The 27,944-nt window shown below is 38.1% G+C and overlaps 1 protein-coding gene across 3 annotated transcripts; it reads left to right on the top strand.

Moving 5' to 3' along the window:
• The first annotated feature begins 2,570 nt into the window (after nt 1-2,570).
• Nucleotides 2,571-26,389, top strand: LOC108106004 (transcription factor SOX-13). 3 transcript variants are annotated; one of them, XM_017212848.2, is made up of 7 exons: nt 2,571-3,053; nt 7,860-8,650; nt 8,767-8,930; nt 17,798-17,864; nt 17,924-18,051; nt 21,376-21,470; nt 25,104-26,389. In XM_017212848.2, the coding sequence occupies exons 2-7, from the start codon at nt 7,965-7,967 to the stop codon at nt 25,680-25,682; spliced, it is 1,719 nt and encodes a 572-aa protein (XP_017068337.1). In that variant the 5' UTR covers nt 2,571-3,053; nt 7,860-7,964; the 3' UTR covers nt 25,683-26,389. The 3 variants fall into 3 exon arrangements, with proteins under 3 accessions (XP_017068337.1, XP_017068336.1, XP_017068335.1); XM_017212847.2 differs by having other exon boundaries at nt 7,854-8,650; XM_017212846.2 differs by having other exon boundaries at nt 7,821-8,650.
• Nucleotides 26,390-27,944: the final 1,555 nt, after the last annotated feature.

Genomic DNA, 27,944 nt, shown 5'->3' with positions numbered 1-27,944 from the left:
CCCCAGAGATTTTCGATGGGATTTAGGTCAGGGGATTGACTCGGCCATTCCAGAACATCCACATTTTGCTCACGAAACCACTCCCTGACTAGTAGAGAGGCGTGTTTTGGGTCGTTATCCTGCTGGAACTTCCATAAAATTGGCATATTATCCTCAGGATATGGCAGCATCACTGTCTCCAATAAGTCTCTGTACACGAATCTGTCCATTATTCCATCAATGCGATGAATCGGACCAACACCATTCCATGAAAAGCATCCCCATACCATTAGGCTACCACCTCCATGTTTTACAGTCTTACAGGTGTACTTGGGATCAAATTCTTTGCCTTTCGGACGGTGAACATTCCTTTTAGCATCATTTCCAAATAAATTTATTTTGGTTTCGTCACTCCAGAGAATGTTATGCCATTTTTTCTCACCCTCCGGTCCTGACCAGGCTTTACGATCTAGAGCAAATTGTTTCCCCATCTTTTTATTTTTCGGCCGAAGCAAAGGAACTTTGCGGGCAATCCTACCTGGTAGGTTTGCCATTGCCAAACGTCGCCGAACGGTCCGTGATGACACAATATTTCCAATTTCGTTGGAAATCCTCCTGGAAGACTTGAACGGGTCTCGTTTAACCAACTGAACCATGCGATTATCGGCCCTAGATGATGTTTTTCTGGGTGCTCCCCGAGTTTCACCTACTTTTTTCGGTTTTAACGCATTGGTTACAAAATTCTGAGATCGTTTCATTAAAACAGCAATCGATTTGTATGTTTTTCCTTCATCTCGGAGTCGTCGAATGAGCTTCCTCTCTTCCGCACTGCAATGTCTCCCACGGCCCATCTAATGCAATTTTAGTGATTGTTATTTCCCGATTTAGTTAAATTATCGTAATACCTTACTTTCTGCAACCAAACAATTATCCTAATTAGCTTTAGATTAAAGTTTTGCTCGACACACCTATTTTAATGTCCAGGCGAATTTGCAGTCTGAGCAATAAAATATCCACAATTTTCTTCAGAAAGCTTCTGACTTCCGGGAATTCACCAAAAATTGATCGTAACAGTGTAACCATAATAAAAAAGTATAGTTTTCCCATAATATGTTATGTTTATATCAATTAAAATCGATATCCTCAAAAAAAAAAATTCACACCTATTATTTTGTCCATGAGTGTATCTACAACAAGCCAAACGGCTCAGTCAGATAGCATTTCGGTTTAATGCCCACCTTGGCCAACATATCCATATCGACCATTTTGAGCTTAGAAATTAGCCAAAGGCCAAACGCAGTGGCGGGCAAGGGTTGTCAGGCTCAGAGATCTCAGATCCACAGTTCAATTCGATTCAGAAATAAATGTCCATTAAGATTAGTTGATTTTGCTTTCGATAGTTTGTTTTTCTACTCTTTTTATTATTATTATTATTTTGTTTTTTTTTTTATTTTTCTCTCTGCTGGTCTCTAAGCAAAATGCGGTAAATACAAACGACAAACACCCGAAAAGCTCACTCCGAATGGTGGGATCTCCTCCCAATAAGCACTATGGAGGCCCCCCCTTGAATTTTCCACTTGGCATTTCATGTAACACGAAACCTTCCCCAACCAGAAGCATTCCAATTGGAAACGCCCATTCAGGGGACTCTCGTTGTTTAGAGTGAAATGGCTAGAGTTGTTGCTAGCTACTACGTTTGTCTCGCTCGCACGCCCACGCAACACCTGCTCGTGCTAACTGCCCTCCCTCTGTATTGGCTATCCCTTTCTGTCTGACATTCTCTGTCCCCGTTGTACCGATGGTTTCTTTGTTTTTTTTACTGCTACATCAGTTATTTCCTTTTTTTTGTGTTGCCTTTTTCTTAACGAAATGTCACCTGGTCGTTGTGCCGCTCTCTCACCAATACCAAAACAATTTTGCTCTCACTTTTTCGGTTTGTTGTGGATGTAGTTTCTTTATAAACAGGCTTACAAAAAAAAAAAAAAAACATTTAACAAACCAATAAGAAAGAAAGCTCCCGGAATACAAAAAAAAAGACTAACTTTCAAAGCAGAGCGAGAGAGAAAACAAGCTTTTGCAGAGAGGATTTGCGTGTTTGTGTGGAGCGATACTGTTACATAGCAGCTGTCTCATAGCCCCACCTGCCACGCCCCCCGCCCCCTTAGCGAGGGTTCGTGAATGCTGAAGGGGGGGGTAGAGGAGGGAGAACAGAAAAGACTCGTTTTTTGGCTCGTGTGTGTTTTTGAAGAGAGCGCGCGCCAAGTTTTTAGTTACGCGTCGGAACGGATCCGTTGAATAGCCGCCAAAGCGCGCTTAGATGCAGCAAACAGCCAACTTGGCCAAGAAGAGCCGATCAGCCAACAGCTAGCGACGGTTTTAGCCCCCTCACAAGAAACTCAGAAAGAAATAACAAAAAATTAAAAGGCAATTGCCCAAAAAAATAAAATAAAAAAAAAACAGAAAAAACATAAACAAACTTTTCTCGTACAAAAACGAAAAGTAAAAGTTTAACCTAAAAAAAAGCAAAAACTTTTCTTCAACATTCTAATAAAAAAAACCCCAAAACAGTGCTCATATGATATCAAATTTTAAAGTGCTCACATCACAAAAACAAACATAAATTCAAATCAAAATAAAACCTAAACGTTACAAAAAAGAAAAAACAAACACAACAAAGCCCTTAAAGTGAAATCCTAAGCTACTTATTTCTCTCGTTAAAACTTCAAATCAGAAGAAGCTTCATTCTTTGTGGCAAGCTAGTGGCATCTTTAAGTATCTTACCAATGAATGGAAACCCAACAACACACAAATCAACATTAACTAGTGATAGCAGATACTCGTATCTTTAGTGTTCGTCAAACATATTCGGTTACGAAACAGATCATAAAAGTCAACAAATTCAATATTTTATGGCCGCTGGAAGTGTGGAAATTCATAAGCGTTAGAAAACAAACCATAAAACTTATATTATTCAGATGATACGGTAGTATATTCCGCATATATGCTGCCATCGAATATTTGATTGGAATCGCCGGGAAAACGGGAAATACAAAGGAAATGCAGAACTTTTCGAGGTGAGTTTGGGGGGTACTTTTGAGTGAAATTTAGTGATAGGGTTTATAAATTCAAGATTTGGGTTAAACTAGAAAAGGGAATCATCAAGTTCGAAGCTTTTGTTAGCCATGTTTTTGCCAAGAATTAACCTCCGTTTACATAAGCTTAAAATATCTTACCTAAAAGCCTTTCTAAACTTTTAAAAACTTCACTAAATTCCTTTCTTAACCCTTACCAAATTCCCATTTAAAAAATCAATTAAAAACCACCTTTCATAATTCTAAAAACTCAACTTAATTCCTGGCCATTCAGAACGCAATTTGAACAACTTTTCTTGGCCATCAATTAGGTAAACACCAGAGAAAGAGAGAGCCCAAGTTTGAGGGGAATCAACAGATTTTATTGTTTGGATAATTTCAGGATTTTCCTCTTTTCATTTTCTGCCCAATCATTGTCGGAATCTTTATGGCCACCACTCGAAGAGTGTTTACTTTTGCTTTCGATCTTCCACTTGAATTAAAGTCAGCTCCGTTTACCTCTTCCTCAACTCAATAACCAGCGTTTGTTGTTTAGTTAACTTAATTTCGAAACTATACAAGTTTAAATGAAAAACCGCGTCAGAGAATATAACAAAAAGCAGCAAGGCAAAGTCAAAAACCCCCTTTTAAATGACGCAATTAGAGCAAATAATAATAATAAAAGAAATAAGGGAAAACAAAGTATGTTTTATTAATATTTACTTAAGAAATTTTGGTGACAACAATATGGAATGTTGAATGTGACGTGCCCCCTTCTTCGAAATCGACTTTGGACTTGGCCATACAACCGAATGAAAAACCAAGCCAATTGTTTAAACAATAAAAAAAATTTGTGAAATTATTTTGCAAGCCAAATGGAGGAGATCCGAACCAGATGTCAATCGAATGTATTTACCTCTATTGTTTAGGCCATTCTATTTGTTAAATAAATTCTGTAAATACAGAAAGAAAAAAAACAAGAGTTTGCCAAGAATTCTAATTAATATTTGGTTTTATATATATATATATATTCAGTATCTATATCTTTTGGCCAATGACTTTGTATCAATTCTTTGCCCTTGGCACGAACTTGACACTAAACCTTAGGAAGCTCTAGAGGGGTGGGGAGGGGGGTCTACACGTTTACGAGGCGATTGTTGCGAGTGTGAAAGTTCTTAATTACAAACATTAGGGGGCCCAGCGGCTTAGGGCCCTGAGAAGATCCGTTCGCAGCGGGCGGCCAAGACGACACTTTTGAATGGAGGCTCTTTGGGAGCTCTGGGAGCTCGAAACTCTCTGCATCTGCGATACATTTCAACACAAAGTGGAGACACTTAAAGCTCTACCTGTATTGAGAATCCAAAAAGAGACTCCAAACTGAAGACTGCAGACTGCCTCGAGACTCCTCTTGGCCCCAGAACAAGAAGGGGAGAGATCTTGAGCTCAGCATGTGGCTAAGCCGATCATAATTCTTGTTTGACACACCAACAAACGGATGAACAAATGAACGAGAAGCAGCAACAACAAGGCCAAGAAAAAAAAAAAAAGGTTTAGTAGTAGCGGGGGTTATGAGTGGGTCTATAGATATGGCAACCGAAACTCAAGTGGCCAGCGGGTTAATTTTTACTCCTACTGAGAGAAAGAGAGTTAACTTCGATTCTGATTTCCATGATAAAGAGGGTTGACTGTTGGGTTATCTATTAAGGCTACTAGATTAACACCCTGAGAATACCCACGGACTTTCGGACTTAACGGTCGCATTTCCGTTACAAATAAATATCAGTGGAGCTGCCTTTTTTTTGTTTTCAAGGGGCAAGGAGCTGGCTGGCTGGCTGGCTGGCCATATTCACAGCAAATAAAAATATCTGGAGTGCAATTTGTGCACAGCTGGTGGTGCAACCGTCGTATCGAATGGTGGCCCTGCGGTGCAACTGCAACTGCCACTGCCACACAGACACATTGCGAATAAAATGCCAGTTCAACATTGTCATTTCCAGTTTTATGGCAACTTTTACAACTTCAATAAACGCTAAGGTGTTGCCATGTTAGTGTTAAAATAATGAAAAAAAATAATAATATTTAAAGCTGTTTGATAAACAAAATAAAAATGTAGAACTTATAAATATAACAAGACTTAAAAGGCAGGTTTTAGTTTACCTTTGGGAATGCAATCTTAAGTTATCGGAAAACAAAGGCCATAACTTGTTGGGAATTTTAAAGAAATTGAGTTAAGGAACGCTTTTTACGGCATTCTTTTAGGATGATTTTTTATGTTTCTTTCAACTTTAAAATTTTGTAAAATTTTGTTTTTAATTCTTAACAAAAATAAAGATTTTTAACTTAAAATTGACCCTTAAAAAAGAAAATTCATTACAAACTAAAAATATATCAAAAAAATTTTAAATTTTCAAACTTTGTCAAACTTATTTTTCTTTTAAACTTTCAAGATTTCAAACCCCTTTAATTAGTTTTATAATAAAAGAAAGTATTAGTATTTTATAGTACCCAATATTTTCTCTCAGTGCACCTACCTTACCCATGCCGAACTTGAAAAAGAGGAGCAGAAATAAGGAGAGCAACTTGACAACACAGAAATTTGTTTGCACTCCATAAGGATTACAAATATGCGTGTCTCTCCCTGGGACTCCCTACCTCCCTGCCTGCTCTTCTCAGATCCAACTCCTCCTCCTCTTTTTCTTTAAAAAATAAATTTCATGCTTAATACGCATGCCTGGGCAATTTTTACTTTAACACCAAGTGGGTAATGCCCGGAAGCAGTACAGATGTCGCCCCGCGTAGTACAAGTTATTGGCCAAGATGGGTTGCATGGCCAATGGAATGCCAATGAACAGGGCCAAAAAAAATAAGTGACTGCGGAATATGGCAGCAGCAGCAGAGAAAACACTCGATTTGGACAGATAAAGATAAATGTTTAAAGAACAGAAATGGCCAGTTAATAAAGGGAGTCAAAAATATGGGGAAATCTGGGAAGAACTTTGATTAATTACTTAGCAAAATTTGTTTATATTTAACTTATTAACTGCTTAAGCAAACTGTTTTTATAGTTTTTAGAAAGTTCTTTAATTATTTTATTTAAAATTTACTTTAAGTCCAAGTAAAAACATTCAAAGTTGACCCTTTTTTACATTTTTAAAAGTTAATTGTCCCCCTCCTTATCCACTGTTAACCCTTTAAATATATTCTCCAAGTTCAGCATGAGTTCCAAAAATATATTTTTATTTATATTTTTTAGCATCATCTTCTTTTTTCTTAACCAAATATTGGAAGCTAAATTTGGTCTGGTTAAATAAATAAATTTAAGTTGAATTTTTCAAGAACCTTTTCAAATTTATTTATAAAACAGATGACTTTATTATAAAGCCAAGAAATATGTCGAAGACTTTTGTTTAATTTGCTTAATTTAATTTAAACATATTTGAGTTAAGCAAAACAAATATTTGCTTAACAATTTTTGAAAATATTTAATAATTGGCTGATAAGAAAAATATTTATATTAAATTCTTTACAAACTTCTCTTAAAGTTGAAATTTCCATAATAGAATAATAACCTTAATGGCTCTCAAACTTTAACTTGAAAATTCATTCACTTACCAAGCTTAGCCTTACAAGCCATGAATACCAAAAAGCAAACCCAAACAAAGGCTTTGTGCCACACCCAATCGTCTGTAATTAGCCAACTACCCCCCACAAAAATAATCATAATATATTAATTATTCCTATCTGACCCCCCCCTCTAGACAGGGCATAGGGCATTGTTAATCAATTAACTAATTGATTTGAGCTCTTAAAAGTATGTCGTCTGAAGCCCATTCTTCGGGGACACAAAAAAACAAAGGAAAAACAAAGCCAAGTGGAGTCGTCGTGGTCTCCTGGCCCAAAAAAATAAAACCACTTGCAAGCCGCGCTGGCGGTTGCCACCTCAGCTCAACCGGAATTGGATTCGAAAAATCTACTCACTCCTTGCCACAACCCATTGTTTGTTGGCCAAATGTCAACCCTTAAAAACGGAACAGGAACAGGAACCAAAAACAGCAGAAGGAGCGACTACCACGACGACGTCGTCCATCCTTTCCATTATCCGACGGGGCACTTGAAATCCATTTCTTTCCACATTTTACATTTTTGTATACTCTGCTTTTGCACCCAAGCTGCTTGTTTTGGACAGACGGGGGGTTTTGAGCTGGTCATGTGGCACGTTGATAGGCTTCAATATTCCGGCTCTTTCAATGCCACATGTGCGTGCATTATAAGCGGGATTTACGTGGTCTGTGGACCACTTGATGGACTCCCTTTCGCAGACGTGTTAAATAGGTTAAGGCAGAAAGAGGGGAAAAGGGGAAAAGGGTCAAGAAGCCAACGTCCGGCTAAACGCTTTCAATTTGTTTAATGGTCCCTTTCGGATTCGCATTCAGTTTGGGTTTACGGATTTCCTCAACCTTCTGGACCGGAGATCTCGAGTGCGGGCGTGCCGGGGACATATGCCTGATGTGAGCAGGGGGCGAACGAGTAAGAGTCCTTTTTACACTTCCTCATTTCTAGCCAGCTTTTTACCACGCATTATCCTTAGCAAATGTGTCATCTGCAGTGGATATTTGCATGGATTTGAACTAAGGTTGCTTCTCAAAGAGATTTGCTGCCCATTTTGAGCTAAATTCCAGACCATTAGGTTAGGCAAAGGTTTAGATAGAGGGTTTGAGGTGAATTATCTGGTAATTAGTTAACCAAAACGCTCACCTCTCCACCCCCCAGCTCAACGCATCAAAAACTTTTCACCACCACCAGTTCCAGTTCCAGCTCCAGCTCCACCACTAGCTCCAGCACCAGCACCCAGTCCGCCCGCCGACTCGAGGACCAGAGATTGAGGCATCGAGGTAGTCCGACTCCCTCTGCGATATGATGGAACGTCTGTCCACGCACCTGTCGCTCACCGGCCTATCGCTAGCTCATCCCCTGCAAACTCACCTGGGCACCGGCGGCGGATCGCACCATCTCGGCCAATTGGCAGCGGCGGTGCATCAACAGCAGCAGCAGCAACAGCAACAATCTGACCAAGGATTAGGGCACTCACATCACCTGCACAGCCAGCAATTGTCGCTGAATCACCAGCACCATCATCCCCACCAGTCGCCGCAGCATCAGCAGCAGCATCAGCACCACCCGTGCAGTAGCAACAGCAGCAACGGATCCCCCAACGGTTCTACTGGTTTGGGTCTGCATCCACACTCGGCACTCCATTTGGCGCACCATCACTCGCAGTTGCATCAGCACCACCCGACTGGTCAGCAGCAACAGCAGCAGCAGCAGCAGAGTCAACCAGCGGTGTCCTCATCCTCGGGCTCGCATCACAGTCAATCGCAGTCGCTGAGCCATCAGCCGCATAGCAACGGCAGTTCCCAGCTGGGCGGTGGTTCAGCCAGTGCTGGGGGCAGTTCAGCTAACAGTCACCACAGTGCTCCAGCCTCGAGCAGCGTAATGGCCGCCGCAGCAGCCGCCCATCTGCATCACAATTCCCAGGCCTCGCCCATCAGCAATCTGCATCAGAACATGGGCAGCCTCATGAATAGTGGCAGCAGTGCCAGGTGAGTTTTAAGTTAAGTTTAGTTAATGTAAAAATAGTTTATACAGTAAACTGGAAACTAAAAATATGTGTAAAGTTGGTAACCTAACTAGCTTTTCCTTTAATCCTCCCCCTCAGCGATGTCTTCTTCAGCCTGATGATCCAGAACACAACGAAGCGCCAGAACGAGGAGCACATAAAACGTCCAATGAACGCCTTCATGGTCTGGTCGCGTCTTCAACGGCGGAAGATAGCTCAGGATAATCCCAAGATGCATAATTCGGAGATTTCCAAGAGGCTGGGTGAGTTTTTGAAGTTTTGAAAGAAGATTTTGATTGAAGATTTTCGGATTGGGAAGATGACTTTATGTTAGTTTCCTAGTATTTTGTGCTACAAATTTGTTCCATTTCTTGAAACAGACAAACCCAACCAACCATAAGTACCTTCTCAATCGCCTTCTCCCTGAAAGCTGTTATTTCCAGAACAAACAAACTATTTTAAGACCCAAATACCAAACTCACTTCAGTTTCACTTTTCCAAAGGGCTTTGTGTAAGACAAGCCACGAATGTCTCGGTTATCTGGTGGCAGCGTTTCTTTCGAAATGTGTTTAATCTGTGGACAAAGGCTGAGGCTGGCAATAATACAAAACGAAATTAAAATGCGGCACACGACCTGCCAATCTCTCGCACCCACTCACTCCCATCCCTATCTCTTATGCAAGTTAAACTAATCAACGTAATACCCAACTGTACAATGGCAATGACAAACCAAAACCAAAACCAAAGCCAAACGAAACACCCGCCGCCGCCGCCACTCAACGAAACTGTCAAAAGTGACAAGCGGCTGTCAAACAATGAGCAGGAAGAACCAGCGCAGGAAGCTGTTGATTACGCTCGTAGAAGGGGTTCGGTCTTTTGGGTACGACCTTGTCCGTAGATCCACTATCACCCACCCAACTGATTATATGAGATTCGCCAAATCACAACGGCAAGCTTTGTCTCTCACCCGCTTAACTAGTTGCAAAGTTAAGTAGTTTATTTTTGGGAGGGCTCTGAGCGTCGTCGGATAATCCCACGCAAGTCTTATCGGGTCTTTGGGTCTCGGCTCGTTTTGGGCTTGCAGTTTTTCAGCCAAATCACTGGGAGAAATAAGGTTTCTTTTTTTTTGAAATATATTTTATGATTAAAGAATATTTACAGCTTAAAAAGAGATGCTTAATGGTAGGTTTGGTATTAAAGTTGAGAGACTTTTTGGGTAACAACTTTTTGACTGTCTTAATTTGCTGTTTAGTTTTTGTTTAAAACTTTTCTAGCTTTTTCCCATAAACCAACTTAGCAAAATGTTTAATTTAAATCATAAATTTTGTATTTAAAGAGTTTCTAAATATTCCTCCATGAGAAAAGATCACAAAAATTCCCAAACTTTTCTCTCTCTGCAAACGGCCAAGTAAATTCAATTTTCATCCAACTTGCAGCCCTCGACACGTGGCAGCTTCTGACAGGCAAGTTCTTTAGCATAACAAAGCCAGTTCTTAGGACTCTACCTTTTTTCGATCAGCTCATGCATATTGGATGAGAATCCTATATAGATTGTTGGACTGACTAATCAGTAGCTGCTGTCATAACAATGATAGCAAATAATCAAAAAAAAAAAAGAAGAAAATTCAAATCAAAACCAAAAGACAAACTCATCTTGGGCTCATTTTCATCGATCTGAACTTTGAGGATACATTTTTTTCGCCAGCTTTTTGTGCAATTTTTTAATAAAAAAAAACTCATCAAGGGGGGCGGGTTTAGGGTTTCCCCTGGGTAAGCAATCCCACCTAGAACTCCCCCCCTGTAGACGAGCACTCGTTAAATGACTTTTTCTTGCATTTTTATTTAGCCATTGTTTGGCGGGAAACAAAGGCAAATTAAATGCGACTCACTTGCCATCCAGTTGAGCGGACCAAAGAGCAACAACAGGGAAACTCGCTGCATCTGAAGGATGTGAATACAACAGAAGAAAAAGGGGTTTCCTGTACCAAGGGGAAGGTACTTTTCCCTCCCATAAACTTCTCTTCTCCTTATATTCGTATTGTACTTCCATTTAGCTTTTCTTTTCCCAATGCCAAGAGTTCAAGTAAACATATCGATGGGTTCTACATTCAGCAAACTTAAATACAATTTAGAAGCAAACTTGAATTTTCTTTCGATTTTTTCCTGCTTGTTGTTGTTGTTGGCTGCTGAAAAAGCTTTTGTTCGCCTTTCACATTTTCCTTTTTAGTCCGCTTTTTGGCAAATCCATTATGCGAATTGACAGCTCCTCCTTCTCGCTCCTCCTCGAACTTTCAGTAATATTTGCTGTCAGTTGCAGTCTTTGTTAAGTTTGTTTAGAGCGGGTGGAAAATGTAGTAGGAGGAGGAGGAGATAGGACTGGGGAGCTTGATATTTTTTTGCTTTTGTGGCAAAAGGTGGAACTGGGCCAGAGTGGGGCCAAACTGTATTGTCAGCCAGCAGGTTGGTTAAAAGTAAAAATGAACGTCCAGAGATGGTCCTTTACATGGTTTTTAGTTAACCTATTTTGGGGGTTTCTCTTTTTTTAGGGATAAATATTTTTTTTTTATTCTTAACAAAATTGTAATATTTTTATTTTGGGATATCATTTATATTTTATTTATTTTTAAGGCTAAAGTTAGGTTTTTTTTTACAAAAAGGCGAGAATTAATTGCGTTAAAGTTTGATTATAAATTCAAGGAGATGAGTTTTCTAATTTATTTTTAAGCTATTCTAAATGTAAATTTCCTTAAAAATATTTTAAGAAATCTTCAAAATAAGACCCTAAAAAATATATATATTTTGCAATAATATTTAATGTATAAAAACTCATTAAAAATCAAGTCAAACCCCCCTCTGGCTAATTTATACCCACTTTCTACCCAACCACACCCACTTTCACTGAACTTATCACTTCTTCTAAGCCATTATTAGACCCGAGGACAATTTTCAAAAACTTTCCTTACACCCAAAGAGCAGAACAAAAACGATTTATTTAAATAAACAAAGCCAGCAAAATGGTAAAAAAAAGAAAAGCAAAGGCAGACATTTGCCACATTTACACAAAATGTCAAAGTTTTTTGCACTTGAAAAAAGTTTAAAAAGTTAAGCCAACATTCAATTAAATGAATAATTCAACAATAACAACAACGCTCATTATGAGAAATTGGCAAACAGAAAAAGGCAACAAAAAAAAGCCACAAGAAGATGTCCAAGTTAGAGGATGTGGAGGTTGTGCCATAAACTGTGGCATAAACAAAGGCGCCACAAAAAATGGCGGCGCGAAAGCTACTCTTTTTTTTTTTTCTTCTTCTTCTTTCACCACTGTGTGCGATAGAGATGGTAGTTAGAAAGAGATGGTAGCAGGGCGAGAGCAAGCGAGAGGTGGCTACAGTGGAGTGGCCACTTCAGCTACAGACGCCGTCGCCGTTGGCGTTGCCATTTATTTTATTCGCCAAACAAAAAGTTTAAAAAAAAAAAAACAAAAAAAAAGTAAACAAAAGGCTGGAAATAAAATAAAATTGTGTATATATGAGTGGGTAAAATGAAATAATATAAAAAGTGAATGTTATAGAAAACGGCGGCGGCGGCGGCGCTGGCTTAATTGAAATTGTAACTGTCATTAATTACTGTCTGGAAATTTGAATTACCAACAGTGGCAGTGGCAGTGGCACAAACAAAAGGCAGCAACAAACATAATGCTCTCTCTCATGCTTTGCCGTAAAAAGTATTGTTGTTGTATTCTGGCAAAATAATTGAAAAACCTGTCGAATCGACAATGTTCTTTATTTTTAATCAAAGCTCCCGCTGCTCCTTCTGCTCCTGCGGGAATATTTAATAAAAGCAGACAAAAAAAAACAAAACAAGAAGAATGTTGAGGAGCAATGTTTGAATGAAAGATGAACAATAGGCATAAGGAGTAGGAAAAAGCAGGGAAAATGAAAAAAAAAAAAACAGCAGCAGCAGCACACACAATCACAAAAGGTCGAACTCAAGCCTTTGCCCAAACCCTTCGATCACCTTTTGTTGCTCAATAAAATGCAAACAATTGATTAGTTTGCAATTGGAAAAAGCTTTCCAAAGGAGTTTACATGGGATGGGGGGGTGGTGGGGGTTTCTGGTATGATGATGATGAGTGGGCGTGAAGGTTACGAAGCTGCTTGGCTTGGCAACTGACAGGTGGGCTCTGGGTGTTTAATGGGTGGAATCAAATTTTGAAAAGGGGGGAGATTTTTATGCTTTTTTTTATACACAAAACTCATTAGGAAAAGGGTGTGGGGTGGTATTAAAAGGGGAGAAATTTGTATTTCATAATTATTATGTAATTTTGTATTCATGTAAAGTCGAGACGATCTCGTCATTTCTTTTGTAAGAATTTGTAATAAGTTGATATTTAGATCTTATGTTAATCTAAAATTTACGCTACACCGTAGACCTGTAGTGCATACTTCCAGATTGGACGGATGATCGATTTGTAATTTCGTACTTTGTTGGACAAAGAAAGCTTATTTCTTGCCGTGAGTAGCCAGGACATACTTGCTGCCTTTGAAAGCACTGACTGCTTCACCATTGTTGTGTGCCTCTGCAAGGTGAGCCCTCTATCCAAAATCACACCAAGGTACTCGTGACGAAGTACAGAACCGAGCATGGAAATGCCTGGGCAGTTTTTTGGGCTTGTGGAGAAAGTGACACAGGCACATTTGTTGCAGTTTATGCCTATGTTCCAGTCGGTTGTTCATTTTTCAAAACTTGATACGTACTCCTGCAGGCGCGATGAAGCTGTTCATGGGTGCCGTGACTTTTTCGGAAACCAAACTGCCACCTTGGAATAGCTCTGCTTACACTTTCAAGCCGAAGAATCCGATCCAGTATTACTCTTTCCATCATTTTACCCAGTGCAGATAATAGACTTATTGGCCTGTATGCGTCTACTTCGGTGGGTTGCTTTCCAGGCTTCGAAATCATTGTGATAATAACATCTGAAAAAATGGACATTTTTTGTGGTACACAGTTCGACGGGGAATTTAAATACGAACTCAACAAGATATAACATTCCATGATACGATCAACATTGGCGGTGTAGTAAAGAAAATACTGATATTTTGAGACTCAAATCGGGACAGAGCGATTTTCGCATTTTTGGAAAGGGGTAACGTCATAAAATTTTACGAAAAATCTGAAAAAATTCACTTTTTGAGTGTGGTACACAGTTCGACGGGGAATTTAAATACGAACTCAACAAGATATAACATTCCATGATACGATCAACATTGGCGGTGTAGTAAAGAAAATACTGATATTTTGAGACTCAAATCGGGACAGAGCGATTTTCGCATTTTTGGAAAGGGGTAACATCATAAAATTTTACGAAAAATCCGAAAAAATTCACTTTTTGAGTGTGGTACACAGTTCGAAGGGGAATTTAAATAACTAAAAATACTGATATTTTGAGACTCAAATCGGGACAGAGTAATTTTCGCATTTTTGGAAAGGGGTAACGTCATAAAATTTTACGAAAAATCCGAAAAAATTCACTTTTTGAGTGTGGTACACAGTTCGACGGGGAATTTAAATACGAACTCAACAAGATATAACATTCCATGATACGATCATCTTTGGCGTTGTAATGAGGAAAATACTGATATTTTGAGACTCAAATCGGGACAGAGCGATTTTCGCATTTTTGGAAAGGGGTAACATCATAAAATTTTACGAAAAATCTGAAAAAATGCACTTTTTGAGTGTGGTACACAGTTCGACGGGGAATTTAAATACGAACTCAACAAGATATAACATTCCATGATACGATCATCTTTGGCGGTGTAAAGAAGAAAATACTGATATTTTGGACCGAAAATCGGGACAGTATTCTGTATTTATGTAAGGTCGAGACGATCTCGTCATTTCTTTTGTAAGAATTTGTAATAAGTTGATATTTAGATCTTATGTTAATCCAAAATTTAGGCCATAAATCAGTTTATTTGCAAAGTACCTGATAAGTATGCTATATATTTTGTAACATCATGGGTAGCTAGAGTTAAGAAGGTGTGTTGGGGCGTAAAAGGTACTGGAACTACGGAAGTTTTAACTGATAAATAAATCAAATTTACATAATAATATTTCAAGAATTCAAGGTTTACAAGAAATCGCATAAGACTTTCCTAATTTCTCAGTAAATAAACTTAAATTCGTATTTTTTATATAATTTTTCCAATTTAAATAAGAATTAAGCAGCCATTAGTACTAGAAAACTTTTTTAATGTTCATAAATATATTAAAAATCACTTCCTAATTTTCATTTTGTTTTTTTCTCATATTTATTTTAATTTTATTTTACTCATTCTATACAAATTCTTGTGAAATTCTTTCCAATTTAGTAAAAAATAAACAAAAAAGTGGAGTACAATAGAAAATATTTTACAAAATCTTCAAGTAACATTCTTCACCCACTAATTTACCCGAAAATCCAAAGACTTCTTCTCACGTTTTCCCTCCACAACAAAGGCCCAGCAAATAAGCCAGATTTCTGCTGGTCAAATGAAAATCAAGAAAACTCCCAACGCTCCAACTAAGGCCATTAAATTGCTGGGCAAACAAGTTAATCTCTGGCCACGTTATGAGTGGGCCCCCAAAAGGGAACCCCAAACAGAACAGAAGCTAAAATAATCCCATAAGTAGCCCGTTTGTACGAGTCAGAAGAGGAAAGTGTAACTACAGGAAAAAAAATAAGAAGAAGGAAAACTGAAAACTGCAACTGGTGATGGTTAAATATTTGCTCTGTGGGTTAGGCGGAACGAACGTGCAACATTTCCAGGCCGGAAAAACTTGTTAATTGTAACAGAAAGAGTCTCGAAAATATCTCACAACTGCCGGTAACTGGTAACTGGTAACTGGTAACTGGTAACTGGCAAATGCTTGTCTTGTTTTTCCTATCAATTATTAAGCTGGTCAACCAGCCAAAGAGAGAGAGGAGAAAATTCTCTTACTGCCTTTTCAGCTGGCTATGTGTATTTGGCCAAGGGGCGCCATCATCATAGACATTGGGCAAACATAGACATTGTCATTGTCATCCTTTTGTGGGTCTAGTTTATTCAACTGCTCAACTTGTATCTACAAGTATGTGCCCCTTTTACTGCCCCCTCTACCAACGGCTGCTGGTCTTGTTTATTATTATGTCCAGGGCGCCTTCCCCTTACCCTTACCACCCCACCCACCCAATCCATTCTCTCGAAGGTGTCGTCCCCAGAAGGAGAGTTGCTCATTTGTTGGCCAGTTTGAGGCTCTTGGCCCTTGGCTCTGTCAATGTATCTATAAATTAGTATTTTACCATTATGAGTGGGTGGCAGTTTCAGAAGTGGGTGTTGGGGTGTTCACCAGGAGGCTTTTGAGCCTTTTGTATTGGCCTTATTGTTATAGTTTTCGTTGGCTGTGCCAACGTATGAGGGCCTTCAAGTCTGTTCAGTGTTCAAGTCTGGCTCTGACACTCCATTCGTTTCCTCCTCCTTCTTGGCCAAGACTACGAGTCTTCCAGTTGGCCCTGTCATCGTTGTCTGTCATAACAATGCCTCCGATGTGTGAGTGTGTGTGTGTATGGCAGCTGCTTTTGTGGCCCAGTGTGTAAGTGACATTATTCCGGCTTTGTGTCCGCTTGACAAGCCACTAAAATTACACGTTATAACTAATTAGCGACTTGCCTTCCCCCTAACGTATAATACTTACAGGCAATTCATCAACTAATTTACTTACAATATGTCAACATTTTCTTGGCTTTTCTTAGGGTTTTCTGGGGTTTTCTTTGGCTTTTAGGGAATTACTATAGAATTTATCTTATGAATTGTGTAAATTAGTTAAAGCAACAATAAGTTTAAGCTTTCGACTTAATCTTTAACCTTAAACCTTAACCTTTTGTAAAAAATATATGTGGAAAAGTAATATTAGTAAGGGAAATGTAGGCTCATCTTGTTAATGTCTTAAACTTAAACTTGCCTGACTAGATCTTCCCTGACTTAAAGTTTACCAACTTTAAGCATTTTTAATTTAACAAACTACACTAACAAAAACCCTTAGATTTAATAATCAAATTTTATACTTCATTTAAGAAAGAACAGCTTGCTTTCAGCATTAAGTTTAACTCCCTCAACACCCACTCTCACTCAGCAATCTTTAATCAACTTAAACTTAAGACTAAATTAAAACAGATATTAATTAGACTAACTAACAGCACAAATTCCATGCTCATTAAAACCAAACCACTTCAGCAGTTGCATAATTTCCATAATTAAATGTTAGCCAAGAAATCATTACAAAATTTCCCAAGCATTCGAGCGAAATGGTTAAGCCGCTCGGCCAAGCAAATCCAGTTTCACCTGTTAGACTAAAGGTCCTTGTGACATTGTCATAACTCCACTGCCATCGACATAGTCACTCCTTGACACCATCTCCCCACTTCAGATGTCCTGATGACACATGTCATTATAACGTTTTACATTAACTTAAAAACATTTGCAATTTCCCAATACACAATGGCCAAGCCAGAGATCCAGAATGGTAGTCCTTGTTTCCTGCCAAAGCAACCCCATGTGCCACTTATAGGATGTGTCTCCTTGCTTCTACACCGAAACGTATATGTGTGTGGCACGTGTTTCTGTGTATGTGTGTGTGTGTGTGTGTGGAGGAGTGCCTTGTACACAGCCTGGCCAACGCCCTCAAGAACGTTCCAATGTTCCTACAGTGACCCCTACTCCAAAGTACAAAATCCAAAACCACCTGCTGGGGTTAACATAGAGACATACACACACAAACACACACATACACAGCCTGTCTATAACGAAAAGGGGAACCCCTAACAATGGGCCTGCAAGAAAGAGACGGATAGTGTAGAGACTGTAGAGTGAGACAAGAGACAACCACTGACAACGACATTGTTTGCTGTTATCCTTCTTCCACAGACAACAAGACAAGTTTTCAAGGGGGGGTTGGGTGTTGGTGTTGGTAACCCCAAACCAGGCTTTATGCTTATGTGCTACAGCTTCTTGGAAGTGCACTCCAATTGTTGTTGCCAAATTTTGGACAAGAGCTATAGAAATCGAATTTACATATCCTTTGGCTTAACGAGAACTATTTTGATTTTCAGGTGCCGAATGGAAGTTGCTTACTGAGGAGGAGAAACGTCCGTTTATCGATGAGGCCAAACGATTGAGGTGCGAACTTAATCTTTTTTATTTAAGGTTTATTTACTTAGGGTTTACTGTACTTTTAGGGCCATGCACATGAAGGAGCATCCGGACTATAAATACCGACCTCGACGAAAGCCCAAGGCCCTGAGACGCGATGGTTATCCCTATCCAATGCCATATCCATCGGTGCCTGTGGAGGCGTTAAGAGCGGGTGAGTAAGAAAATAGTTTAGAAAAAACTTAAAAGAAGTTATATTTGTTAAAATTAAACTGAAATTTTAAGGATAAAAGTGGTCTTTAAGTTAAAGAACTTCTGAAATAGGTAAAAATTTATGTAGAAACTTAAATTTCTGGCAATTTCAAGGATTTATGAAGTTGTTTTTTCACCAACTCTTAAAATTATTAAACTTTAAGTTTACACTTGCTTAAATAATGAATCAATTATGCTAAATAATAGAAAAGTAAGCTCAGTAAATACAAAATCTTGATTAAGAAACCCAAAATAGAAAAACTTAGTTCAAAAACCAAACCCAAAAACCTCTAAGAAATCTCCATTTCACAGTGTAATAAATCCTTATATAACAACCCAAAACTAAATTCCACCTTAAAACCCTTAAAAACTACCCAAAAACCCAGGACTAAACAAAATAATAATTGAGTTTTATGGAAACGAGACGCGGCTGAGACTCAAGACAAATGCAAATTTGACATGAAATAATGAGGATTTTTTGGGGGTATGAGAAGATGGCGTGCCAAAATGTTAAAACTATCCCCCCCGCCTATAATTTATAACCACAGAATGTATGGCACCACCCATTTGGGCTGACAAACTGTGAAGTCATCATCCTGGCTTAGCAACTCATTCGAGTGACAGGAGGGAAAGCCGCCATCCAGACAGAGACATTCAGACAGGGAAGAGCCATGAGACATGAGCCATAAGCAGAAGCATAAGTTTCCATTCATGATTTTCTATGGTGTATGGAAAAGGGGAGTGGAAGTGGGTGGATTGTAGTTTTTAACCATTGGTTGGAGGTTTTAAATTAGCATTTGTCACGTTTCTTTTTTTTTCTTGTCTTTCACCCCAAACTGGTTGTTAACCTCGGCCCTCAATTTAACGCAAGTTTTCTGGGTTTAAGTTAGTCCTTTCCCTTAACGCTTGGTCTGGATGATTTATGCCCAACGGAAATGATAATAAAAATGCTAGGAAATGCGTAATAAATAAAGCGAATTAGTTGGCTCGTGGCTTACCCATCACTGCACTTTGTGAAAGGAAAGGAGTTTGGAAAGCAGAAAGTGCAGCCAAGTGTGGAATTACTTAAACTTAATGGCGGAATTTTGATAAGGGATTGATAGGAGATGGCAAGTCGTATGTTTATATACATTTTTGATAGTTAAAATATAAAGAAATATCTTTATAATCCCCTAACTTAACTCACTTACCACTTAAAAAAATACCAAATTAAAAGATTTCCAAATTCAGAGCTTCCGTTTGTTAACTGCAACTGGTCATTATCGTAGAAGATCGAGTACAATGGATCAACTACCTAATCCGCTATTATAATAATAACAATGATGATGGCATCCGAAACCGTCGCTACTTCAAATCACCAAAAAAAAAAAAGCCCTGAAAAGAAAGAAATCTCTTGAGATAATAACATTTGTAGGTTTCTGTTGTCTAAGCGAATTTAATTGCTTGTTGGGAAGATACCAATTCGGTTTATGGTCTCTCAATCAAAATCCATAGCGCCAGCATTCATCATCAATGAATTAAATGCTGAAAAAGTCTTTCAATAAGCGGCGCCTGTAATTATCAACTTGGCCAACAAAAGGCCAGGAGAGCAGATGGACGACTACCGTTTAGGGCAATTGATAATGACTTTCTGGCAACTACATCTTCATCTCTATATCTATCTTTATCTACCAAATAGATAGATACTCTCTCTCTCTCCTCTGAGATCTGACTGATATTCATTTCCAAGTAAAATAGCTGATTCAGCGCCCAATTAAATGGCGACCCCGAGGGGAAAATTTGTATTTAAACGAAAAAATGAAAGAGTTGACCGAACAAAGAACGCAAATATTTCGAGTGGCAATTATTTTAAACACACACCAAGGCAACCTCAAAACTGAGCCAAAAACTTAAGCTGCATTTTGAGATACAAGATGGACAGTGGCTCGAAAGTGACCTCAGAGATACAAATTTCAAATGTATCATATATTATAAAAATCAAGTTATATTTGAAATAATATTGGGATCACATTTTAGACTTCAGTTTCTTACTTAATTTGAAGAAGTTTTTAATTTAACTTTTAAGGCTTTTAGCCAGGTAAACTTGTAAATAAACCATAAATAGAAAGGAATGTCTAAAAAGCTAACCAAAGTGTCAAAAAATACGAATAAAATCTTAGGGAATAGAAAAGTAGTTTTGATAATAAAATAGATACTATTGATAGGTAGATACTATAGATAGATAGAAAAATGCTATAGATAGATAGAAAGATGCTATAGATAGATAGAAAGATGCTATAGATAGATAGATACTATAGATAGTTGGATACTATAGAGAGATAGATACCATAGATAGAAAAGTACTATAGATAGATTGATACTTTAGATAGTTATATACTCTATATAGACAGATTCTACAGATAGATGGACACTAAAGATAGATGAATAGATAGATACTATAGATAGTTGCTATAGACAGATAGATAGGTACTATAGATGGATAGATACTAAAGATGGACAGATACTTTAAATAGATAGATAGATACTATAGATGGATTGATACTATAGATGGACAGATACTTTAGATAGATGTCTACTATAGATAGATAGATAGAAACTATAGATAGAAAGATACTAAAGATAGATAGATAGATACTATAGATAGATAGATACTATAGATAAATGGATACTATATATGGAAAGACACTATAGATGGATAGATACCTTTGATAGATAGATACCATAGATGGACTGTTACCATAAATAGAAAGATACTATAGATGGCAAAATACTATAGATAGAAAGATGCTAAAGATGAATAGATACTCTTGATCGATGGATAATATATAATAGATTTAAGAAATAAAGAAAAGCAAGCAATATAATAGTTCAGCAATAGCTTTTTCTTTTTTAACTTATTTAATAGACACCAACAGTCAATCCGTTAATAAAAAAATTTATAAAAATTAAGAACAAGTAAAGAACAACTCTTTGGCTTTTTAAAAGATGGTCAAAAGCTGGTCAAAAGCTTCACTCCAATGATACATTTTTCAAGCAATCTTTCCTTGAAGTTAAAGTATTGAATAATTTTTTTTGAATATTTTTAAGATAATCTAAGATAATTTATCATATTTTTAAACTAACATTCGAAAATACTAAAAATGAATTAATAATCTTAATACACCTTCACCACTGTGCCCTGCATCCCAAACATAATTGCCGTAAACTCTTTTCCCTTAACCCCATATGTACCTTAGCCCCACTATAAACAGAATTCATCTCCCAATGTTCTTCTTTTCATTTGCAGGCATTACGCCCGGTTACTTTGCGCCCGGTCCCACAGCGGCTGCCTATCACCTGGGCAGCCATCTCGGCCAGACATCGACGCCAACCACGACGCAGGTGAGTTTCGCTGTCCAATACCCTTGCCACCTTTTGCCTCGGCTACCACACACTCCTCAGAAGCCTCAAGTGCCACCATGTCCATCAAAAACGCTGAACGGTAGCGGAGAGACCAATTACAGAGATATATATAGTGTATGGACATGGGCGGAGGTTACTGAGGGGTCGCCTTAATAACATAATTACAAACTCCTACGGAAAACGCCCACTTTAAAAGGCGGAAAACAAGCGGTTTGTTAACACAGAGAGAAAAAATTGGGGATTTCAGATCATTTTTAGCCGCGTAAAATCACAAAAATGAAAAATCATCTACAAAAAGGGCTACAATCTTTGGATTTTAAAGATAAATTTACTTAGTTTATGCTTATGAGTTGTTAAAACTTTTTCATTTTAAAGTAAAAGAAATCCTTATATCATTAAAAACCCTTTTTCTCCCCGTGCACCTCGTGACTAAGCAGGCTGAAAAGCGGTAGATCCTGGCCCAATTGAGTTTTCTGACATGTCATGCCAAAGGATTTGGCCGGCAAGTTGTCATTACATGTTTAGCAGTTCCGACAAGAGTAGTAGGGGGGTTTCCCTTCAGATCGAGTTGATAAACAAGGGCAGGCATGCAGGCGCAGGCAAACACAGTAAAAACAAACAAAGTTGGACAGGTGATCGGGAAACGAGAATGTCCTCAAAAAAACTAGAACAGCTGCCACGCGGAAAGCTGGCAAGGAATCCCGAGAATAGCCAAGAAAATAGCCAAAGTTGGAAGCCATTGTTCCAACCTTCAGGTGGTCAGCTACCCATGCCCATAACTTCAATTGATTAACAAAGCCCCATTAAAAGCCATGACTCTCGGTTCGCGACCATTGTCCATTGTCCATTCTATCCACATTCAGGGGCGTGGTATGTAATTCTCCAGGGCGATGCCTACTATTTCACTCTGTGATTGATGTGGCGTTGCAGATGCGAGGTGCGGGTGTTGGCCGATAATCATATACCTCGCACTACGGCGATAATAATAGACTAAGTTTAAGCCAAACAAATCTCGATTGAGTGATGGGAATGAAGAGGAATCAGCCTTGGAGCCGCCGAAAAAGAAAATTGCATAGTGGGCGGGATTTGAAAATTCTGACAAGGCAAATTGCTGACAGCATTCCTGGTCGAGATTTCTAAGGGGGTTCTTTGTAAGAGATTGCGATGTTCTAGCTTTCGTGGGTTAATAGTTGTTAAGTTGGTGATAGATATAGAAACTTGGAGTAGAGAAAGGTTATGGGTTATTCCCGGCTATAACCTTTTTCCCATTTAGTCTTACCTGTACTTCCCCACTTCACTGATCACTTCCATGGCCCACTTAGAAAACATATTGTTGACACAGCTGCCATATAATCCTTGACTAAACAACCGTGAATTGTCATCATGGCCACACCTGCTCTGGGAACACCAGGACGTTGTTGCATAACCCCCTCTCGGGTTTTAAATCAATTAACTGCCACACGGATAAGTAACCGGAACTGAGGCAAAGCAAGACAAACACTATATCCACTCGTTAATGCGATGGATCAAAATATTTACCCACACACACAAACACAGACACTAATTCCCAATTGGGTGCAAATCAAATCAAATCAAATTGTAATCCAAAACGCTCTCAGCACCGGCAGACAAGCCAAAAACTGGAAGAATGAGGATTTGGGGAGGCCAGAATGACGGGCAAGGATGAGGACTACGATGATGATGATGATGTGTTAACAACATAATTATAGCCCAGAGCCAAGTGTTTAGAGTTTGTGGAAAAAGGGGGAGGCATACAACCCCTCAGAGCCAAAAGCAACCACTCAAAACAAAACGGAAATGAAGCAAAACAACCCTCTGATGTTCTTAGTACCCGTTAACAGTCACATTTACATTCACATTTCCATTTCCATTCCCTTTTTCCATTTATATTTCCTCCATCTACCAGATGAACTGGCAACTGGTGTAGCAATGAAAATGAAAAACGTATTGCAAATCAAATAAAATTAAATTGAGACCGTTTCTCAGGAGTGGGAGGGGGGTGGAGTGCCATCTAGGGGGTTGTTTTCTCCGCTTTAGCCACAATTAGTTGGTCAAATAAAGCCGCAAAAGTGTTAAGCAATTTGCACTAATCAGAAGGTTAAGCACTTCAGGTTGCAGCGGTTGAAACGCGTTTGAGGGGCTTAGGGTCTATGGTTATGGTTGCTATGGCGATTAAGGATGTGGTTTTTATCAGTTATCTTTGATTGATTTTTCATATTCGTTAAATTGATTTGTTTTGATTTCTTTTGATAGAGATCATTAAGAGAGTTTAGTGGGAAGCCTTAGAAGGTTGGCAGTTAAGTGGTGAAGAGAAAAACTTTGAAGAAATGAGGTAGATCATCCAACTTGCTTATTAAACATTTTCATTTCTATTAATATGAATGATTTTATTTGAGATTTTTTGTCAGTGGAGTTTAGAATCTTAAGATATGTTCTTTAAGGTTTGATGTAGATTTAGCTTAGAGTATTTTTCCACAGGTTGATATATTAGGTTGTCAAAAAAGTCTTGCCGCATTTTCGCTAGTTGTCGCTGAAAGCGCGTAGTTCTAATATTATTCGTCGCATCAGGCCGTACTATACCTTTTTGAAAAGCTCATTTCCCGCGCTAACCGTGTTTGATAGATTGTCTTTTCTTTTAAGTCGTTCGAGAGTTATAGCGTCGCAGTCATGTAGCAAAATAAAGAGAAAATACGGCATATTTTACAGTACTACTACGTTACAGGCAAAAATGAATCTCAAGCCGCCAATAAAATTTGTGCAGTTTATGGACCCGATACAGTTTCCATTTCCACCTCACAACGATGGTATCAACGTTTTCGTTCTGGTGTAGAGGTGGTCGAAGATGCACCATGCTCCGAGTTCTTTGCCAATAGGGAAGCGAGCTTCTATGAGAGGGCCATTATGAAGTTGGCATCTCGTTGGGAACGCAGGAATCGAACAAAACGGCGCATATTTGACTTTAATGGCATTATTGTAACCAATGTACTGATATATACTGATATATATATAACCAATGTACATATATACTTACTGAATATCATACTTGAAAAGATTATAAGAGCCTAAAATAATATTCTTGCGGAGTTAGTTTGGAAAATATTTTCATGGCTTCTCAGTTAAAACAAGTAAAATGGCTTAGAAAAATATAAAATTTAATACTTTTGGCTTACAAACTAAGCTTAAATCGTTGTTGAAAAGACATTTAAGAAGGCTCTATGATTTCTTTTTATAAAATATGTATTAAGGTTTAAAATTAAAACTAAAAGTAAGGCAAAGTTAATTCTCCCAAAGAAAGGTAAGGGAAAGGAACTATAAATTAATATATAATATATTAAATTAACTACTTAATACTTTATGAAAATATGCATTAAATAAACTTTTAAAAGGGCTACATAACCTTATAGAGTTGGTTTTAAAATTAACTCTTTTTGGGCCTAAAAACATCCTAAAAATGCTTTCTTTTCCCTATTCTGATAGGAATCTTTAGCAAAAATATTAGAAAACTTAATAAAAAAAACTACTAAATTATTTAAATAATTTTCATTTTGTATTACCTAACTTAATCTAAACACATTTCTTCCCCCTAAACAGGCCACCCTCTCCGGTCAGATGGACAAATTCGCCCTGGAGCGCAGCTCGTATCTAAGCAACTCCTCGCAGGCGAGTGCCTACAGCGCCTACTTGGACCCGAGTGTCCTGACCAAGGCGTATTTCGACTCCAAAATGTATCAGGATAGGGCGGCCAACTACGCCTTTGACATATCCAAGATCTATGGGGCACAGCAGCATGCAGCAGTCCATCATCAGCAGCAGCAGCAACAGCAACAGCAGCAGCAACAACAACAGCAACAGCAGCTACTGCTCAGCGGAGGGGGTAGTGGTGGGGGCGGCAGTGCCAGTTCCCATAACAACAACAGCAGCAGCGGACTAGATGATCGCGATGCCACGCCCCAATTGGAGGCAGTGGAGGCTAAGCCACATTTGCATTCACCCAGCGATGTTGGTCTGGACTATGCCCAATATGCCCAGCAATATGGCGGGCAATTGGCATCAGCAGCAGCAGCGGGTGGGGCAGTGGGTGGTGGAGCAGCTGGCGGTGGTTCTGCAAGCGGTGGAGGTGGTGGTGCCACCGCTGCGGACTTTCGACGACCGTTAACGGTGATCTTCTGACCACCATCTTCCAATGGCAGCGAGGAGTTGAACTTGTCCATGACCTAGGAGAAGGAGGGGGGATCCAACTCGTTTCGTTGCGAATTTTAGTTGGGGTTAAAGGCCAAAAACTTAAAGGTTAAAGGCTTAAATGTTATATTTCAGATTTTCCTATATCATTTTCAACAATTTCCCCAATTAAAAAGAATTTTCCATGCGAAACAAGTTGAGTTTCCCCCTAAAATTGGATTTAACGAGAAAAGAGAAAAACGAAAACAACCGAAAACGCGAGATTAAAGTTAAACGTAGCCAACATTTAAATTTAAGTCTCCAGTTGTAAACTAAACTTAAGCTTTGTTAAAATAGAGCAAGCAAGAAAATGGCCAGGAAAATGGATACAGAAGAGGCAAAATCATTTAGCAAAAAACAAAAATCAAAACAAACAAAAAATGAGAAGAAAACAAAATTGAAAAAACAACGAGCGGTGCAATTTTTTATGTTTTAAACGCAGATCGAAGTGCATAGCATAAATTTAAAATTAAATTTAAATGTATTTAAATTCTACACTAAAAAAAAAAAACAGACAAAAAATAAAGAAAATACACACAAAATATATACATCAGAAACCAGAATGAAAAAAAACAATAAAAAACTACAAAAAATAAAAAGAAACAGCAAAAATTTGAGTTTCAATTTTTGGGAAGGTTTTTCCAGGAAGGAGGGAAGTTTTTTTTTAATAATTAATAATTTTTTTTAATACTTAAAATCAAACTTAGTTTTATATTTACGTAATAGGCACTCTAAAATATTTTTGAAATATATTTTAAGTAGCAAATTTCAAGCATTAATTAGTAATAGAAAATTACTTAAAAAATAAAACATAAAAAATGAAAATTTGTCCATCAAAAACCATAAAAACTTTACCCTCAATTTTCTTTATAAAAAATATTTAATTAATTCCCAATTAAGACTGAGCAATTACACAATTATTATTGCCCTTAAGAGAGAGAGAGAGAGAGCTGTGTGGTTAGCAAAACGCTAAACGCTTCCTAATGACGGCAACTTCTGGCCAATCAGGTTGACAAAATGCAGCCAAGCTCATGGAATTGCTCAAGCAGCCGCACCAACTTAACGCTCAAGTTTGAGCCCTGCTAGGAAATTACCGTTATGGCCACTAATTAATGGCAGGGCGCAAGTTGAGGTGCAAAAATCCAAGTAAATTTAATTAATTTTACGCCCTCTTAGGCGCCAGCAATTAGTGGTAATTGCGGAAGTCTCTACATTTGGGGGTAGGTTATAAGCATCAGAGGGTTAACGTTTTAGCGGGCTATACCTTGTCTAATTAGGGCTTTACTTTGAGGTATAAGTTATAGTTATGTCTTAAAATTTCTAATTTGTTGTTATATATTTTTTATGATTTTTTAAAACATTTTATTTTTGTTTAATTTTAAATTAAAACTTAATTGAGTCTTATCTACATATATTTTACATTCGAACATTGTTAAAACCGACACCTGCTGGAATTATTTTGAATCTATTTAACCATTTGATAGCTCCACCTAGAATCTACTTACTAATCCTAACAACAGATGTCGCTTGAATACTGTGTAACAATAGGGTGTAGAATTTCTTTACATTTTCTTGGTTTAACTTGTCACCGCAAGATGTCGTACAATCTGCCATGAACGATGTAGGACAAAGCAAAACACAGTAACCATTCGTTACAATGAACATAAATCAGAAAAAGTTGTTAGGTAACAGATATTTATTTTTGAGTAGCAAATCTAAATAAAGAAAAAATTTCTTAAAACTTAAAATTTCTAGATTTGAGAACCAAACGATTGTGAAATAAATTTCGAGCTTTGATATGACAATTAATTTGGCGACAAAAACAGGATTTTTAATATTTTTAAAAACTTGCAATATTTATATCAGTTTTATCTATAACTGTATTTCTTATCAATATTAAAAATAATCAAAACTTCTTTATAATTGTTGAAATTTTATAAAAAAAATTTGTGTAAAAAACAGTTTGTTGACTCCAAAATAAAGTTTCCTACGTGGCTTAACCATTTTCACCTTTTCCCAGCCCCGCCTACGGCTCTTATCAGCCACCTCGTTCGACTGCTTTGCATTTGGCCTTATTTAAAACACAAATCACGATTAGCGCGGGCACTTTTCCCACTTTTGGCCCACACAAACTCGAACTGAGAAGAAAGCAGGAACAAACGAGATAGAGCGTCGATGGTTTGCAGGAGTTTGCAAAAATGCTGCTAAAATCCT

The sequence above is a fragment of the Drosophila eugracilis genome, unplaced genomic scaffold (assembly GCF_018153835.1).
Source record: "Drosophila eugracilis isolate 14026-0451.02 unplaced genomic scaffold, ASM1815383v1 contig_2154, whole genome shotgun sequence".
Taxonomy (NCBI): Eukaryota; Metazoa; Arthropoda; class Insecta; order Diptera; family Drosophilidae; genus Drosophila; species Drosophila eugracilis.
Note: the sequence above shows the minus strand (reverse complement) of the source record. Positions and strands in the feature narration are given on the sequence as shown.

Bases quoted from the DNA above. Each gene is read 5' to 3' on its own strand.
- LOC108106004 (XM_017212848.2), top strand. From the start codon at position 7,965: ATGATGGAACGTCTGTCCACGCACCTGTCGCTCACCGGCCTATCGCTA. The intron at 8,651-8,766 runs GTGAGTTTTAAG...CCTCCCCCTCAG, and splicing joins AATAGTGGCAGCAGTGCCAG to CGATGTCTTCTTCAGCCTGA. The intron at 21,471-25,103 runs GTGAGTTTCGCT...CCCCCTAAACAG, and splicing joins CGACGCCAACCACGACGCAG to GCCACCCTCTCCGGTCAGAT.